Below are 17196 nucleotides of genomic sequence, written 5' to 3'. Positions count from 1 at the left end.
CAGTAACTTAGTATAACTTACAACTATATAACATTTGATATTGTACTTTTAAAAAATCCATAATGGATGTTTACATTGTTGACTTCACCTGAGCTGGGCCGGCAGTTCTGCCCGGTTTATTGTCAGCCATCTTAGAAATTGGAGAGTGGTGTATGGTGAAATCTAGGTTTGATTACTCATCCAGAGGTCATTTCAGTGTGATTGTTTTTGTTCCCACAAAAATAATTTGTATCCACAGGCAGAAACATTTCAATGTCACAGAAACTTGAGTTGTATTCACAAGAATTTTCACTCAAAGCCTTTAGATCTGTACTCACATAAAAAAATCCTAACCTTCACAAGTATGTTTATTTTTGTACCACAAAGTGAATTCATGTTCACAGCCAGAAAAATGTCAAAGTCACATATATTTGAGTTGTACTCACAAGTATTTTCACTCACAGCTTTTAGATTTGTACTCACATTTAAAAAAAATCCTAACCTCCACAATTTTCAGACTGACAAATATGAAAGCAGAATTGAATGGACAACACTTGTTGGAAGACAAACACACAGATACAAATTTTAGGATCCTGCTCACATCTTAATGGCAGCTATCTTACACCATAAACATTTATTCTCCAGGAGGTGTACTTGCCATTTTGCTGCAGCCAGGTCCAGGTCCTTTTGTTGGAAAGTGAGGAACTCACCCAAGATGGCGGCGATGCTGCGCATCTGAGTATCCATTCCTGCGTGTCTAAGAAACTTCAAAATATGACTAATGTGTAATGCATATGGCTTTAGATGTAATTCGATAACTCAGGCATAACTTTGTTCAATGATCAATTATAATAAATGAAGACGGCGCGTGGTGATGACGTTCGTATAGTGTTAAGTGGTGATTGGCTGATTGAGAAAACCCCAGAATCATTTGGGCGGGGTCATGTCCAGCTGCTCCTTGGAAAACAGAAACGACTGGAAGCTGAACACCCCATCCCGTCAGGCGGCAGCCTCTTCCGCCTGTTCACCTGCAGCCCAGCACAGAAGCAAACGAATCGAAGCCTTTGGTTTGCAATGTCTTCTTTATTTTATCAGAAGTGGCATCCCAAAATGTGAAAGTGTCCCGGTGTGTTGAAGAGACCGTGTTTCAGCTGGGATTCAGACGATCCAAAGGTGGCGCAGCGGACGTGGTGGTTCATCGACAGGGTAAGACCAGCAGGCTATCTCTCCAAAGCTGTACGGTTAGCTAACTTCACATCGTAAAAGCACACCAAACGGATTAATATATTTAATATTGGCAGGTCACCAAGTTCAATCAGTAAAAAGAATATCAGACAAATAGATGTTAACTAAAGCTAGCGGCTAACTGGTGACCTTAGCCTGCTGCTGTTTTTTGGTGCTGATGTTGCAGAGCTAATTTATGCTAACTCTGAAGCAGCAGCATCTCACCTGAGCTAAACTGCAGCTTCTGATGTGTTTTTTTAAATACCTGTGTTCTGTGGAAATTATGCATTTGTAAAAAAGACATTCCAAAGCCATTCTGTACTCACCTAAATGTAGCACCCAAGAGAGATTTTTAAATTTTCAAGTTTCTTTCCTGTACCAATGGTACTTTTCTCCATATTCCTTATTCTTTCAAGGCAATGTGTTTGGAATTATTTAGGGGAAGTGCTTCTACTAAGGAAATCTTAACTTTATAAATCCAGTTCCTTCCTCCTTCCCTTCCTTAATGTTCATATTCCCAAGAGGACAAAAAGAAAGATTAACATATTTTTAGAGCTTCAATAAAAATGTTATAACATATTTCAGACACTAGAAGGCAGCGACTGCTATCTCCCCCCTTTTTAAATGTTGGAAACCAGTGTTCTATTTTTTGGTCAGCAGAGTGTGTACATTTCCCATTCTTTCAAGGCAACAATGCACAGTGGTAGGAAGCATTTAGAGTAGGGATGCACGATATATCGGCATCAATATCGGTATTGGCCGATGTTAGTCATTTTTGAACATATCGGTATCGGTATAAATAAAACTGGGCCGATGATAACAACCGATATTTTTTCCATCTTGTTTCTGTTTGTGTATCTGTGTCAGAGGGTAAGGAGGGGTGATGATGTGTACTTGTTTAGTCCTGTGACAGTGATGGTAATTAGGGCTGCAGCTATCGAATATTTTTGTAATCGAGTACTCTATCAAATCTTTTATCGATTAATCGAGTACTCTAATAAATTACCCTTTTGTGTTTGTAAACCATTATATCAAACATAGGGATGGGTACCTTTGACATTTGAATCGATTCGGTACTAATTTCCGGTACCTACGAATCGATACCGGTACTTAACGGTACCAATTTTTGATGCTTTTGAGTGTTTATTATTTTAATTCTCTTTTATAATTAAATATATATTTTTCTCAATATATAACAATATTTGACAAATATCATGATAAACAACATACAACTGTTTGTATTTTAAAATCGTCCTTGTAGTTTTATAAGCTGATAATTAAACTGAAGCAAACATCTTTACTGTGATTTACTGTGTATCTTCATTCCTTTTGCCGTCTTTTTCATTTGATTTTTCCTACTGGGAAGTTAGAATTTCCGAGGAGAAAGCGAACGCACTATTAGCTGATAACAACGGTGGCAATGGAAGCTAACATATCAAGCTAACGTTATCTTTAACAGTTTATTTAACTGCTGGAGCAGATTAAAACGATGATGCCTCACACTTAGATCGTCGCTGGTTTCATCTTCACCCAATCACCCGTCGCATTTAGTAAAGTGAAGCCAAACGTTAGAGCGCGTTCATGTTCTTCTAGTCGGAAATTCGGAGTTCCGAGGAGAAAGCGAACGCACCATTAGTGAAACGGAAGCTAACAAATCAAGCTAACGTTATCTTAAACATTTTATTTACCTACCGGAGCAGATTAAGATGAGGATGTCTCACTGAGATCGTTGTCTGTCGCTGGTTTCATCATCACCCAGTTACCCATCACATTTAGTGAAGTGGACCCAAGCGTTAGCGTGCGTTCTTTCTACCATGCTGCTTTGTTTACAACTGGCTCGCAGGAGTCAGGGACCGACGACATAACGCTCTTGCGCAGCTGTCTTGGCAAGTTCTCGTTATGAAGGATGGGTACCGAAACGAGGCACCATTTGAAAAGACGTGAATTGGTGCTCGGTCGGTACCTTAAAAAGTACCGAATTCGGTATCCATCCCTAATCAAACAGCATGTTATAAAATATGAAAGACCTCTTAAAATGAGCATGCAATTGCCAGTTATTCTTTAAGTTTTATTCAAAATTAGTTTTCAAAACTTCAGCACTTCAACTTTACTTCACAGTGAACAAATGCCTGTGCAAAAAATAAGTATACAACCTGAGCCAATTTTCCCCTCGTGTGAGAATCTACTAGCTGCAAGCCAGACAAAAACTAGGAGGATAACTGTTGAAGTAGCACAGCGAGCTGCTGCGGCCCAAACAGCACCAGAACCACTCAAGGTGCATGCGCAAACATGGTTCGCCAGCTGTTTCCCTATTAACACACGTCCGTTTTAATTTCTACACTTTTTTTCTCACACAAAAACAAGGATTTATTTCTGGAACTGCGCTGCTCTGGGTGGCTGCATGTTGGAGTAGCTCTGTTGAATATATGTAAGTTTTGCCTTTTCTTTGGCATTTTTTTCTTGTTTCTCAAGAAAAACTGTATTTTTTGGACACTTTTCTGTTTCTGGTGCTGTGAAGCTTGGAGGATTTTTACTGCTATTTTTTAGCTTTTTTCACTTTTTGAGCATTTGTTATGATGCGTAACCATGGCAACAAGCTGGTTTACAATCGGTGTGTTTGCTGACTTTAGTCTTCCAGAGAGCAGCTCTAGCAGGTAATAAAACTACCCACAAACAACCCAGCCCAACATCTGACATGTTTAGACTTTCACATTTATCTGAAGTGTTTCCTGTGCTTTACTGGGAGACTTTAAGTTCCCTCAAGGTAAACTGGTTTTATCATTTATATAAAATACACCTGCTGGAAAAAACAAAATAAACAACAACCCCTAAAGCAGGTCAGATTACAGTCAAGATAAAACTCATTTGAATCTGAAATATGAGTTATAAATGTACATTTCTATAACTAGGCCTACATGCTATCTGCCGAGTACAGTAGTGGTGTCTGGAGAAGGGACTGATCTTTATTTCTCCACCAGTTTGACAGAAATATAAATAAATGCCACTTTTTCATCAGTGAATAAGTTATAACTTTAATAACATTAAGGGAACAAACTATTTTGACTTGTTTACATTTAAAAATGAATCCATCAGCTAATAGAAGAGTCACTTGGCTTGATTTAGCAAACAGAAAAGTCAAGAGGCTCAACTGCAGGTTATCTTTATGTACGTATTTAACTTCTAAGTAACTTACAGTTTTTGTCACATTGCTCTTTGATTAAACACTACCAGAAAAACTGAAATCTCTGTTTATATTTAAAACCTTTACTGCTATATGAGCATCAAGGCCAAAGAGAAATTTCTTTGATGTCAAACGGTTTATTTGTCTGAAGAGGATTGTATCATCTTCTTTAAGTTCTGATGTATTTTTATTAAATATATTTCTACGTCATCAAACATCTGGTCTGTGATCCGATCATTATTATGCATAAGAGGTACACCTGATGATGGCTCCTTTTATGTTAAATCGCGTTTAGAGGGACAGGATGACAGAATTTAAAATGCAAACAAAAAATAAATCTTTTAAAAAGTAATGAAGTTATTGAATATAATATAATATTTAAAGCTTTCTTTATTTGTACTTTACTTATTTTCTTCAGGTCTACTTTTTAATTTTACTTCACTAATTTTTAAAGCCAATATCTGTACTTCCTACTTCACTATAATAGGGAGCCTAGGTCTCTTCCCTTCCCGGTTGGCTCATGGGTCCCCGGAAGAACGAAAACATGAATGCAAGTCGACGGGGCTAAAAACGCTATTTTCTAATCCGCTTTGCCTTACGTCCTGGATCACACATATGTTGTACTTCAATTTAAATGTAATCCAACGATGGGTGTTTCAATCACGCCAGTCACGTGCTTTGAAATTTATCAGCTTGTAAAAGTTCAACGTTAGCATGACCACAAATCCGACATCGGCACGTTGCATATATGACGTCTGCCATTTTCCCTTCAGTTTTTCTCTGTGTCTGCTTCGATGATGTCACTTTCATAAAGTGCATTTGTAGTCCTGGACTTATTACACAAAACTTAAAATAACGTCCCCCCCCCCCCTTTCGAAAATAAGCACATTCTTGGTATGAAAATGCATCTTGAATCACGGACATCATATGTGAAATCCATGGCACATAACAAGCAGAATTAGAAAATAGCGTCTTTAGCCCCGTTGACTTGCATTAATTTTATTGTTTTTCTGGGGACCCGTGGTCCGGAAGTAGATGGGCGTGACTTAGGCTCCCTATGGAGCGCTGTCTGTCACCTATGATAGACTGTCACTATGGTAAAGCTATGGAATCTTGCGTTACCATAGTTACAGCTCGTGCATCATTTAAAATGCTTCATTATTAAGGCTAGAACAATTCAGACTTCAGTATAAGTTCCATCTCGAGTGAGTAGGACCTTTTGTCTGCGGTCTCTGTGTTTGCTGACTTTAGTCTTCCAGAGAGCAGCTCTAGCAGGTAATAAAACTACCCACAAACAACCCAGCCCAACGTCTGACATCTCAAGTGTTTCCTGTGCTTTACTGGGAGACTTTAACATCCCTCAAGGTAAACTGGTTTTATCATTTACATAAAATACACCTGCTGGAAAGAACAAAATAAACAACAACCCCTTAAGCAGGTCAGATTACAGATAAACAGTCAAGATAAAACTCATTTGAATCCGAAATATAAGTTATAAACGTACATTTCTGTAATCATCTGACCTGTGTGTGTGTGTGTGTGTGTGTGTGTGTGTGTGTGTGTGTGTGTGTGTGTGTGTGTGTGTGTGTGTGTGTGTGTGTGTGTGTGTGTGTGTGTGTGTTAAACATAATGCAAATTCCAATTTATAGAAATAAAGCAAAACATTCAAAATTTCACTTTGCATAATTTCAGTATACAAAATGTGCTGATTTCAGAAGCGTAAATCGGTATTGGCATATATTGGTTATTGGCCATAACAGTGGTAATTAATATCGGTATCTGCTCAAAAAATTCATTCTGGTGCTTCCCTAATTTAGAGCAAGTGTTTCTACTAAGGAACTCTTAACTTTATTAATTTAGTTCCTCCTCTTTCTACCCATCCCACTTATCCTCCTCAATAACAATAATCTGAAGAAGAAAAATAGACTTGGATGTTCTAAAGCTTCATTAAGATTAGGAGGCTAAAACATTCTCTTCTGAATGGATAAAAAGAACAAAGGTGTAGTGGGAGTTTTCAGTCACTGGAGGGCAGCAACTCCCCATCTTCCCTTTTCTCAATGCTGCTGGAAACCAGAGTATTTTGTTTTTCGCCAGCAGAGGGCGCAAATTCCTAGTTCTTTAAAGGAAACACAACCGTTTTTTTTTTTTTTTTTTTTTTTACCATTTTAGTTTCTGGTAAAAAAAATCTCACATAAATTACTCTAAAAGCCTAAATAATTCATGTATGTGTAAAAATGTTTTAAGCAAGTTTCAATTATGTTTCTCTAAACATTGGTTCATGGGAGTCTCTAACTTGCAATTTTCTCTTGAATGTTTTTCCGTCTCAGTGTCCTCTAAAGGATCATGTGGTTGGCCTGGCCTTTCCTACCAGCTCTGGTGCTTCTCTCTGAGCTCTCTGTGGTGAAAGTTCAGACAGCACCATGTCAAACCTGCAGAAAACTCACTGAAAGTTTCATAAAGGTGCTGCTAAGTTCCTGCTTTTAGCTATGTGTCTTTAAACTCCAGTCCTGTAAAAATTCTCTCCTTTGGTAGGGTTTAGAGAAAACTGCCAACAAGAACTTTGGAGGAGGAAACACTGCATGGGAGGAGGAGAAGCTGGCCAAATATGCACACAGGTAGCTTTAGGTGCTTCTAAAATCTGCATCCATCAGCTGAGCAGTGAGGATCTGGACCATCTCTGACTTAGTCCTACTTGTGTTACTGGACACATGCTGAAGTTTGTGATCATTAAAGTTCTACATCTTTAAAAAAGTGCCTCTCCGTTTCAGCGAGACTCGGCTCTTGGAGATAGTAGAAGGTGCCTGTGAGAAGACAGAATTTGAATGTAACAAGCTGCTGGAGCAGATCGAAGACCAGGTGGAGACATGGTGGTTCCACAGGTAAGTGTGCTATATTCTGAAGCTACAGAACGGAGTAGAAAACTGCCATTTTGGTGCGTCAGGTATGAGTAGTCCATCTGTGGGTAAGTCATCTTTGCTAAATTTCCTATAGAGAGTCTTGGCTGTGAAATCCTACCAGTCCAAAATGTACTGTTGTCCCATTTTTCATGACAAACCCTCTTCGTCCTAAAGGCAGCAAGAGGCTCCGGATCTTTTCGATTGGCTCTGCATAGAAGAGCTGAGGCTCTGCTGTCCACCTGGACGTTATGGACCTGAGTGCAAAGGTTTGAGAACTCCTGTTACTCCACACATCTTTGCTCATTTCTTTTGAATTGACCGTAACATTTGAAGCTGAGTGATTAGAGTTCATTCCAAGGCTGAGCTTTAAAGATAAGGATGTGTATTCCTACACAGAGTGTCCATCTGGACCTGGGGGAGTGTGTGGAGGTTTGGGTCGATGCGAGGGGGAGGGCACTCGTCTGGGAGATGGCGAGTGTGTGTGTGATCCAGGATACTCAGGCCACCTGTGCCAGAACTGTGCAGATGGCTACTACAGAGAGAAGAGCTCCAACGACAGTTCAGGAGCCTGTGCAGGTGATTCGCTCTGACAGCTATTTTCACTTCATTCAGTTACTTTTGAGGTCACCTGAAACTGACCACGTCTGTGTTTTGTAGCATGCTACCACTCCTGTAAGAGATGCAAAGGACCACAGGACTACAAATGCCTGGATTGCAAACCTGGCTGGATCCTTCACGACAACAAATGTGTGGGTGAGTTTGGCCTCAGAGATGAATCAGTCAGGTCTGTGGTTCTGTGTCTGGCTCTGTGGACGTCTGACTTGAATGTGTGTCGCAGACAATGACGAGTGTGGTACAGAGCTGGCCCGCTGCCCTTCCAACACCTACTGTCACAACACCGATGGATCATATGAATGCAGAGGTACGCTCCTTAGTGCTCTTTCTCAGCAGGTCAGGTAATTCTAACTCGTGGGTTAAAGCTGCTTCTATGTGAACACACCGTGAGATTATTACAGCATAATAATGTTTAACTTTAATCTTGGTGAAACTTCCTTTTGTTCTTGCAAATATAAGAGAAACAATTACATTAAACTTACAAATTATCACCAAAGATGGTACTTTCAGTTTTATAACACGTATTTAATTATGGAAATTTAGACTTTTTAAAAGCAAATTCAAAACTTTACAGCGTCAAAGAATATTCTAGTTTTTTTTCATGTAAATTTGAATTTAAAGGGGCATTATGGAAGTTTGACAGCCAAAACATGAATAGAAATAATAAATGTCTTCTTCATACATTCTCCTGCAATGCCCTGGTCCTGTAGAATGAGCCCTGGCATTTTTACTGTGATTGCCTGTTTTTCTGTAAAATCACAGAAAAAGAGAGATGCTCGGGTTGAGCAGGCTGCTTCATGCGCGTTCACGCTCAGGCATAGCCCGTAGCATTTGCTATCCGTAGATTTAGCAGCAGAGAGAGAGGTAGTGCCAACTCAGCGACTTTGTTGCTGTTCCTAACGCCTAGTGACAAAGCTAGCTACATTTCTGAGGACCCTTAGCTACTTTCTTCTAGATATTTCCTGCAAATTATCAACAAAATAGCCATTTTCACTCCGAACCGTTCTTTGGTTTGAACGTTGTTTCAGCTGTCATCAGGAATATAAAAGTTACAGATACAAAAGACGTCACTGGTGTTATAGCGCACCTAGTAAGATGGCGGACTCTCATGCAGAAGACCTGGGTTCGATTCTGGGTGTGATCATAATTTATTTAGAGTTTCGTTTTTACATTAATGGTATATTTTTTTACAGTAAGATGCCCAAATTTTTATTTGAGACTCGCTGAACGACATTGAATTCACAGATAAAAAAGATGGGGGTTCAACTTTCATTTTGGAACAATTTTTCAAGCAAGGGAAGGGAATGATCTGAGCATGCAGGAGGACTGACCCATCATAAACCTTTGTCGGCTGTGCTGAAGAGAAAGGTACAGAACCAAATTATTTAATTAATTAGCTGCGTGTTCTCCTGTCCTCTGTCCTCCGCCCCCCCCCCCCCCACACACACACACACACACACACACGACTGTCTCAGCTGTTATTTTCGTCAAGGAGTGTGCACGCGCCTCATGCACAAGCCTACTATTGAAGCTGCTGTTACGCTTTTGGCCTGAAGGGGCAATAGCGAGCATAAAAATGTAAAAGTCCGTAAAGTCCCTTTAATGTAGAAAATTCTGAGATTTGTTTCTGAATTCCACTTCCTCAGCTTCCTAAGTGCCCCTCATTTGGTGTAGTAGTGGGTCTCCTTAGTTGCAGGTGATTATTAATAGTATGTGGTACTATGCTGTTTTACAGTAAGCAGAGTAATAACACACTTTTGTAATTAGGCTGTGACCCGGCGTGTGTGGGCTGTATGGGCAGTGGTCCTGCCCGCTGTAAAAAATGTGCACGTGGCTACAGATTAAAAGGAGCCAAGTGTCTCGGTAAGAAATATTCAGATGTTTTTACTCCTTCATTGCCCGCGGTGGCCTCTAAAGCAGTATCGTTTTTGCTTTTGATGCAGACATTGATGAATGTAGTGAACGAGCAATAGCATGCCCGGGGCTCAACGAGGCCTGCATCAACGAGGAGGGCTCCTTCCACTGCGACTGTGCTGACGGCTTTATCCGGAGAGACAGCATTTGTGTTGAGAATAAGCCCCCGAGTGAGTAGTGGGGCATTCTAGATCTGAAGCAGTGGTACAAAAGGTTTTAACTTTAGTTTCCGCCTAAACCCTCTTCTCTTCCTGCCTCCTCAGTTGACCCAGAGAAAGGCTTGTTTGATGACATGACCGATGACGAGATCCTCGTCCTGCAGCAGATGTTCTTCGGAGTTATAATCTGTGCAATCGCTACTCTCGCCGCCAAAGGCGACATGGTCTTCACGGCCATTTTTATCGGGGGAGTAGCCGCTATGGCCGGATACTGGCTGACGGAGAAAGGAGACTACATGCTGGATGGGTTTCTGAAGGGACGTTAGACCGTCTGTTGCTACGATTTAACACAAGGACCCGTGGGTAGAGGTGACTCAGCTGGGGGTGGGAATCTGCCTTCCCAGTGCCAGATCTTCAGGGATTTACTGGTGACGGTGGAGTTGGGAGTCATTTCTGTTTGAGTTGAGTTATGCAAGAAAAGGGGAGAGCTTGAAGCCTGTGACGCTGTGATTCTGCTGTGATCTACAAGAGCCGAACCAACTTAAAGACACCAACTGACTTTGAACTTAAAACTCTGATATGCATCTGGATGTCGAGCAAGAAAACATTTTCTTTTGCACCGTGAAACCCTGCAGCCATCATGTCTGTTTCCTTTTTAAAGATGAGATTGTCCCATCTGTCAGATTACTGTTGCACTTCAGATTATAGCTGTGGGCATGAGATTAGGTGAGGGAAAAGCAACTCACTCAAATTACCCAGAAACTGTTGTGGGATGATGTTTTGTTACTGTTTATTTTTACTGGATGACTTCTTCCTTCTACCCGATAATTTATTTATTTATTTATTTAATGCATTATAATATTGAAAGAGAGGTGCTGCACTGTTTAGAGTTTTCCTTTGTTGGCATGCAACATGTTTGTTTTAGCTGTCAGATCGCTGTTCTTCATGTTTAATGAGTGTGTGAGGGAATGTGCAGAAGCTGAGTTTTGGTTCAAACGTCAAGAATCGATTCAATTCCGATTCTCAAGAGTCTGAATCGGTTATCACGATCCAATCCCGTAAATCTGTCATTGATGAGTCAGTGCTATTAAAATATTTGTTTGAGTTCTTACCTTAATTGTCTGCCTGGGCGAGTTACAGTTCAACCATATTAACCCTTTCAGGCCTAAACCTTAAAATGGCCATCTGGACTGATTTTAGCTGTAAAACAGGCAAATTATGTTAAACAATTAAATTATGAGCTTATGAATCGATTAAATTCGATGGGAATGTACTCAGAATTGATTTTTCGGTTTTAGCAACACGGCACTGCTAAATACCAGCTGCAGTCTGGGATTTGTAGTCCTTATTTATTTATTTATTTTTTGCTGAAAAGCAAAATGTATGTTTGTAGAATTCTGTTTTTTTGTTTTGTTTGTTTTTTTGTAGCAGGTTTCCAGTCCAACAGGTTCAGGGGCATCAGAACAAGCATCACTTCATTTGCATCCACCGTATTTATCTTTACTGACTGAGTCCTTTGCATCGGTTTAAAACATTTTAATGAGATTCTTGTTCGTCTTTCTCTGATCTTCGCAGAAACTCAACAGGTCAAAATTTTGATTTCAAGAAAAAAAATGCAGAAAATGTATTTATTTTATTTATAGTTCAGAAAAAATGCTCAAGTTCAGCTACTTAAAAAAATGATGTTTTTAAAGGCATGCTATGCATCTTTTTCCTCTTTTTTTACACCATTTTCTTGAGCAGTGTTAGACTGACCCTAATGAAGAGTCACTTGAACCCCCCACCCCCCGGTCAGAAAACCGGACTTGCAACTTCAGAGTCATTGACCTTCCAACGTGTCCTGGGTCTTCCCTTGGGTCTCCTCCCAGTTGGACGTGCCCGGAAAACCTCACCAGGGAGGCGTCCATGAGGCATCCTGCCCAGATACCCGAGCCACCTCAACTGACTCCTCTGGATGTGGAACTCCTATATTACAAATTAATACATTTCCTACATTAAATTCCTAAAAACGCAGACACAGGAGAAAAGTTGGGAGGAGAAAACAGCAACGCACTCAAAAAGGCACTTTTTATTGTTTTAGAACCATAATGAAAAGAACGTTGACAGTCATGCAATGTGGAAGTTAGACAAAAATTACAAAGCAAACATTGATTTTATTGGAGTTTTTGTCTCAGTGGTCATGATTTTGGGATTTCTGGAATCCTGTCACAGATTTATATAAACAAGATTTGTGGTTCTTCAGAGGGTAGAAAATGGCACAAACACGAGCTGAAACATGTCAGGATTATGACTTTTAACTATTTTTATTTATTTTAACCAAACGTCAAGGGCGAAACCCTTCTATAATAATATGTTATGTGCTTCCATAATTGATCACAACACCAGACTTTTAAACACAGCTCCTCTGAGAGGATGTCAGCCCTTTCAGGGTTTGTAGTTTGCCTAATTTGTTTTATATAAATATATCTGTCCCTAGATTAGATCTCTTCACAGACTTGTTTCATTAGAATAAATCTGATCTCTGGGCTTCTTGCTGTGTTTTGTATTCAGGCAGCACCGATCCATCAGGCCTCCTTGGAGCTGGAGAGGTTCAGACTACTTCAGTGTTCCACTCCAGTTAATGGGGTTGAGGTGCAGCAGCTCTCTCTCTTTCAGGGCCTCCTGGGAACGTGTTAGCGCTCTGTCCCTCCAGCTCCGTTCCATTAGCTATGCACATAAAGACAAACAACCCAGAGACGAGGAAATAAGCCCCAGTCGCTCTGCTGCAACCTGAGATCATGCTTCAGGAAGCATTTCCAGGACCCTTTAGGACACAGAAAGCATTAATTTCAGATGCATTATGTATATGTGGGGCTGTACCCGCTTGTTCTCATGTCTGTAGGCTGTCAATGCTTTGCTGTGCTGAATGTTCTGCTGTTTTTCACTGGACAGAGCGAGTCGGTCCACCTCTAGGAGATGCTCAGCTTCATTCGCTTTACTGATTCGTTGCAGCTTCACTTGTGCGCTCTTCTCCTCCATCTGCCTCTTTAGCAGCTTTCGTATCTCCTTCCTGCAGATAAAGCAGTCTCTTAAATGAGGTGGAAGGCCTGACCAGGGCAGGGTGACAGCTTTACCTGTACTCTTCTCTCTCTGTAGCGGTTCCATTAAAAGGTTTTCTCCACACCTGATGACACCTGACACATCAAATGCATCTCATTTCAACTCTGACATTTAAAAGCAAAGGTAATGTTCATTCACACCTGAGCAGTTTTCACCTGTGGAGCTCTTTTCTTTGCACCAATAGCGCCCTCTGGTGGTTGTGATGGTGAACAGCAGGTGCTTGGGGACCAGATGTGGGTGCAAAGGGTTCAGTCTTGGGATGCTCTTTAAGGAGCAGATTCGTGGATTACAGCTTGATGTTCTGAGTCTGCACATCAAGCATAAACCAACCGGACCTTCTACTACTGCTCACCTGATTGGTTCTCCACAGGCAGGACGGATCTGAGATGATGACTGAGGTGATTGGAGGGAGCCTGAAGTTGTGACTCTGTCTGACAGGAGGCAAGTCACCAGGAGAACACGTAAATGTGGAAGCTTGTGAGAGGGACGCTGCAGGAGATGCACGCAGAAATAAAAGTATTTTCTATTAAAAAAAATTAAAAACATTTTTTCTTACATGGTCGCATCTTGCAGTGTTGTGTTCAAACTCCAGAATCCTGAGCCTGCAGGTATCTAAATCAAATCTGAATCTTAGAGAAAGATCCACATATCTGCAGAGCCACTAGTTATAGATTAAACCCCGACAATACAGGTATTGTCTGGTCTACACTCTGAGAGGTTTCTTGCTGAAATAAGGACTTGTTCTCCAAACTCTTAGACCAGGAGTGTCAAACTCAAATTCACACGGGGCCGAAATGAAAATCTGGGACGGAGTCGCGGGCCAAACTTAATATTTTTTGAAAAAGTGACGGCAAATTTGCACACTTTATCAACATATATGCAATTTTGAACCTTTTAATTTGGAAAACAAACTTATTTTTGCATCAACACTGAATGTGGAATAACCAAATTACACACGAGCAAGTCAATGTTTAACACAACGCATCAGTGGTATTCGTTAGTGTATAATCAGCATTTTAAAAATCTATTCAGGATTTATGTTTTCTTGTTGTTTATTCATTTATCTTATTTTTTATTCTCCTTTTTCCTCCTGTAATACGTGTCATCGCTGCTGTGGCATCTAGCTTTCCCCACTGAGGAACAATAAAGGGATTTTCTATTCTATTCATCTATCTGCAGCCTTTCCACTTCCTGTTTACTGTATTAAATCTTTTCTCACGGCCCAACAACAAAATAAAAATATTATTTTATCTTAAATGAAAATGCAACATCTCACCCGTTAACTTTCATGTTTTGGAGCAGAAAAAGAGCATAAAACAAAAATATTTAAAGCTCAGTTTGCTCCACTGATGTACTGTGATGCTCACCTGTTCCAGCCAGATACCTGCATCATGGGGTTGAGGAGCTCTGCACTGAGGAGACTCCTGTTGTTTTGTTCATCTTCATCATAATAATGACAACATTAGATACAACAGGTGCTCACACATGTTTGTGCTGATGAACATGGAGAGCATCTGAGCAGCTTGACCACGTTGTTGTGCGTCGGGGAGGAAAAATAAAAACTACAGCAGCCACAGAGTCAAGCTGATTTGAGCTCGCTGGAGTTTTATCAGCTCTGTCTGGAAGTTAGTTGCAAAACTTTCTTTCATTTCATTTATTTATAAAGCCCCTTCTGCGAGCAATGCAGATGCCCAAGGTGCTGAACACAATACAATAAAAACACAAAACTGTCAGAATAAAATATAACAATCGTAAAACCAACATAAAATCAATTAAAAGAGGAGAGTAAAAGCAAAAAATAAAATCCTGAAAAAGATTAAGAGGCCGGGGCATCGAAACCGGGTCAAATTTGCTAATCCTGGAATGCCTTGACAAAAAAATGGGTCTTAAGGCGAGTCTTAAAAATCCCCAATGAGGGTGACTGACGCACCACCAAAGGCAACTGGTTCCAAAGTGCAGGTGCCAACACCGAGAATGCACGGTCCCCCCGTGACCTGCACTTAGTGCATGGAACGATCAGCAGCTCCCTGCCGGCTGAGCGAAGGGCCCACGAGGGGGCATGTCTATGCAAAAGGTTGCCAAGACATGCTGGAGCAGTTCCTTGTAAGGCCTTGTATGTCAGTGCCAAGACCTTGAATTTTGCCCTGTATTGCACAGGCAGTCAGTGAAGGGATGCCAACACAGGGGTGATATGTTCCCTGCACCTAGTGCCTGACACGAACCTAGCGGCTGAGTTTTGTACTAACTGCAAGCGTGCTACCGCACCCTGACTAAGGCCGGCATACAGTGCATTGCAGTAGTCGAGCCTTGAAAGAACAAAAGCATGCGTGACAGTCTCTAAATGCACTCTGGACAGCGGCGTAAGTTAAAAAAACACGATCACACAACCTGGTTGATTTGAACACATTACTGAGCGGTTAAAATCTCAGTTTCTGGGCTTCAACGTCGGCAAATAGCTGCGTCAACTCGTCGCTGAGTGAGAGGAGTGTTTAGTTTGTCCAAGACAGCGGAGCTGCAGACACCGGCAGCAGGCGCTGGAAAAAACACAAAGGAGGGGGCGCTTCGGCTCCACGCTAATGGCGCACCATGGTAGCATCATGGGAGTTGTAATCTTTGCAGTAAAATCGGCTAGTGGGTCAGTTTTAATATATTTTTGATATTTATCTCACGGGCCACATTAAAATGCTCCGCGCGCCACATGTGGCCCGCGGGCCTTGTGTCTGACACGTGTCTTGGACTCTATAATCAGACAGCAAGCTTTTATAAACCAATCAGTCACAAAAACATTAGGAGGTTTTCAAAAACACAACTTGAACTTAAATCTGTGACTTATTTAAACTTAAACTTATTTTTACAAACACAAATGTGATGAGTTTTCACATCTCTGTATTTGTGATGGTCAATCGTGTAATCCAGAAAATGGTGGAGATCTTTGTACGGCGCAGCTCCTGGTTGGGTCGAAAATATCCAAACCCTTGTATTGTTCTACTGTAGTGGCTTTAAAGGTCAAGAGGTCATCTGTAAGAATGGTATATGACTGAAATGTAAATCTGTTGTTAAGAGGTTTGTCTGTCCTACAGGTGAACTTCTTCTGCTTCTCTTTAGAATGAAGTGATGATGAGCTAGGTAACTCGTCTCTGGATGTAGTGAAATCAGAAAAGTTTATGTCCAGGTTTACTCCTCCACCTTTTAACAGGAATGCATGCAAGGATGCTCTTGAGCGGAATTTCTGCCCTGCAGGACTTAAATAACAGAAACGTTATTTAGACATGATCTAGAATTAAATATCAGGGTGGAGAAAAATAAGATACCTTGTTATGTAAACATCCAGTTTTCCTGCTGTCTTGCCTGTTCTTCTCTGCCTCACTTCTCTAATCCACCCATGGGGCATTGGGTCACACGGTTCCTCCTTGGGGCTTTTAACATCCATTCTGCCGCTGAGCTCCTTTTCACAGTATGATGCACTTAATATATAGTTGAGTCAATGATGAAATTTGGGTTGTAGAAGAGCCGCGTTTCTTGTCATCTTTACCTTTAATTTGCAGCAGTAACACATTATTGTAAGCGGTAACCATTATTGTAAAGGTGATCCTGCATTGTGTTACTTGTAACTCCTTTAAAGGTGCATTATGTAGAAATGAAGTAAAAATTACATCCTGTGGTAAAATGTGGTAACTACAACTACTTTAAACAACTCCAGAGCTTTTTGCATGCTGTTGTCGAATTACAACTGTCAGCGCTGCAATATTAGCTCAGAGGACACACGGCACCCCCACACTCACTGATAGTAAACAGTAGTTACCTCCCTCCTTCCTTTGTTTTGAAAAGAGAAAAAAGTACAATCCCCACAGCCAGCTGGATATGAAACATGTTTCAGTATAACCTTCCTTCCCAAATGACCGAAACATTAGACTCTTGGGATTTTGTAAAATTCTCACTATCTTCTTACATACTGCACCTTTAACTGGACTCTGGTGCTCAGGTTGAGCAGGAAAGAAGCGTCTAGTTCAAGACTGTCCTGGCTTCTTGCAGGCAGCGCAGTAAGGATTGGGCTGTATTTTTGGAAGTGTGTGTGTGTGTGTGTGTGTGTGTGTGTGTGTGTGCTGCTTCCCTTGTTAGGTCTGCTGAA

The 17196-nt window shown here is 40.9% G+C and overlaps 1 protein-coding gene across 1 annotated transcript; it reads left to right on the top strand.

The window, feature by feature from the left end:
• Positions 1-1014: 1014 nt before the first annotated feature.
• On the top strand, positions 1015-11079 carry LOC107391219 (protein disulfide isomerase CRELD1). The gene is made up of 11 exons (XM_015968386.3): positions 1015-1185; positions 6712-6844; positions 6917-6999; positions 7153-7263; positions 7456-7547; positions 7678-7857; positions 7939-8034; positions 8120-8203; positions 9664-9759; positions 9840-9980; positions 10074-11079. The coding sequence occupies exons 2-11, from the start codon at positions 6728-6730 to the stop codon at positions 10292-10294; spliced, it is 1221 nt and encodes a 406-aa protein (XP_015823872.3). The 5' UTR covers positions 1015-1185; positions 6712-6727; the 3' UTR covers positions 10295-11079.
• Positions 11080-17196: the final 6117 nt, after the last annotated feature.

This window comes from Nothobranchius furzeri, chromosome 15 (assembly GCF_043380555.1).
Source record: "Nothobranchius furzeri strain GRZ-AD chromosome 15, NfurGRZ-RIMD1, whole genome shotgun sequence".
In the NCBI taxonomy this organism is placed as follows: Eukaryota; Metazoa; Chordata; class Actinopteri; order Cyprinodontiformes; family Nothobranchiidae; genus Nothobranchius; species Nothobranchius furzeri.
This window is presented reverse-complemented; position numbering and strand designations above follow the sequence as displayed.

Coding starts and splice junctions, on each gene's coding strand:
- LOC107391219 (XM_015968386.3), top strand. CDS start 6,728: ATGTGGTTGGCCTGGCCTTTCCTACCAGCTCTGGTGCTTCTCTCTGAG. Junction 6,845..6,916: donor TCACTGAAAGTTTCATAAAG/GTGCTGCTAAGT, acceptor CTCCTTTGGTAG/GGTTTAGAGAAAACTGCCAA. Junction 8,035..8,119: donor TCACGACAACAAATGTGTGG/GTGAGTTTGGCC, acceptor TGTGTGTCGCAG/ACAATGACGAGTGTGGTACA.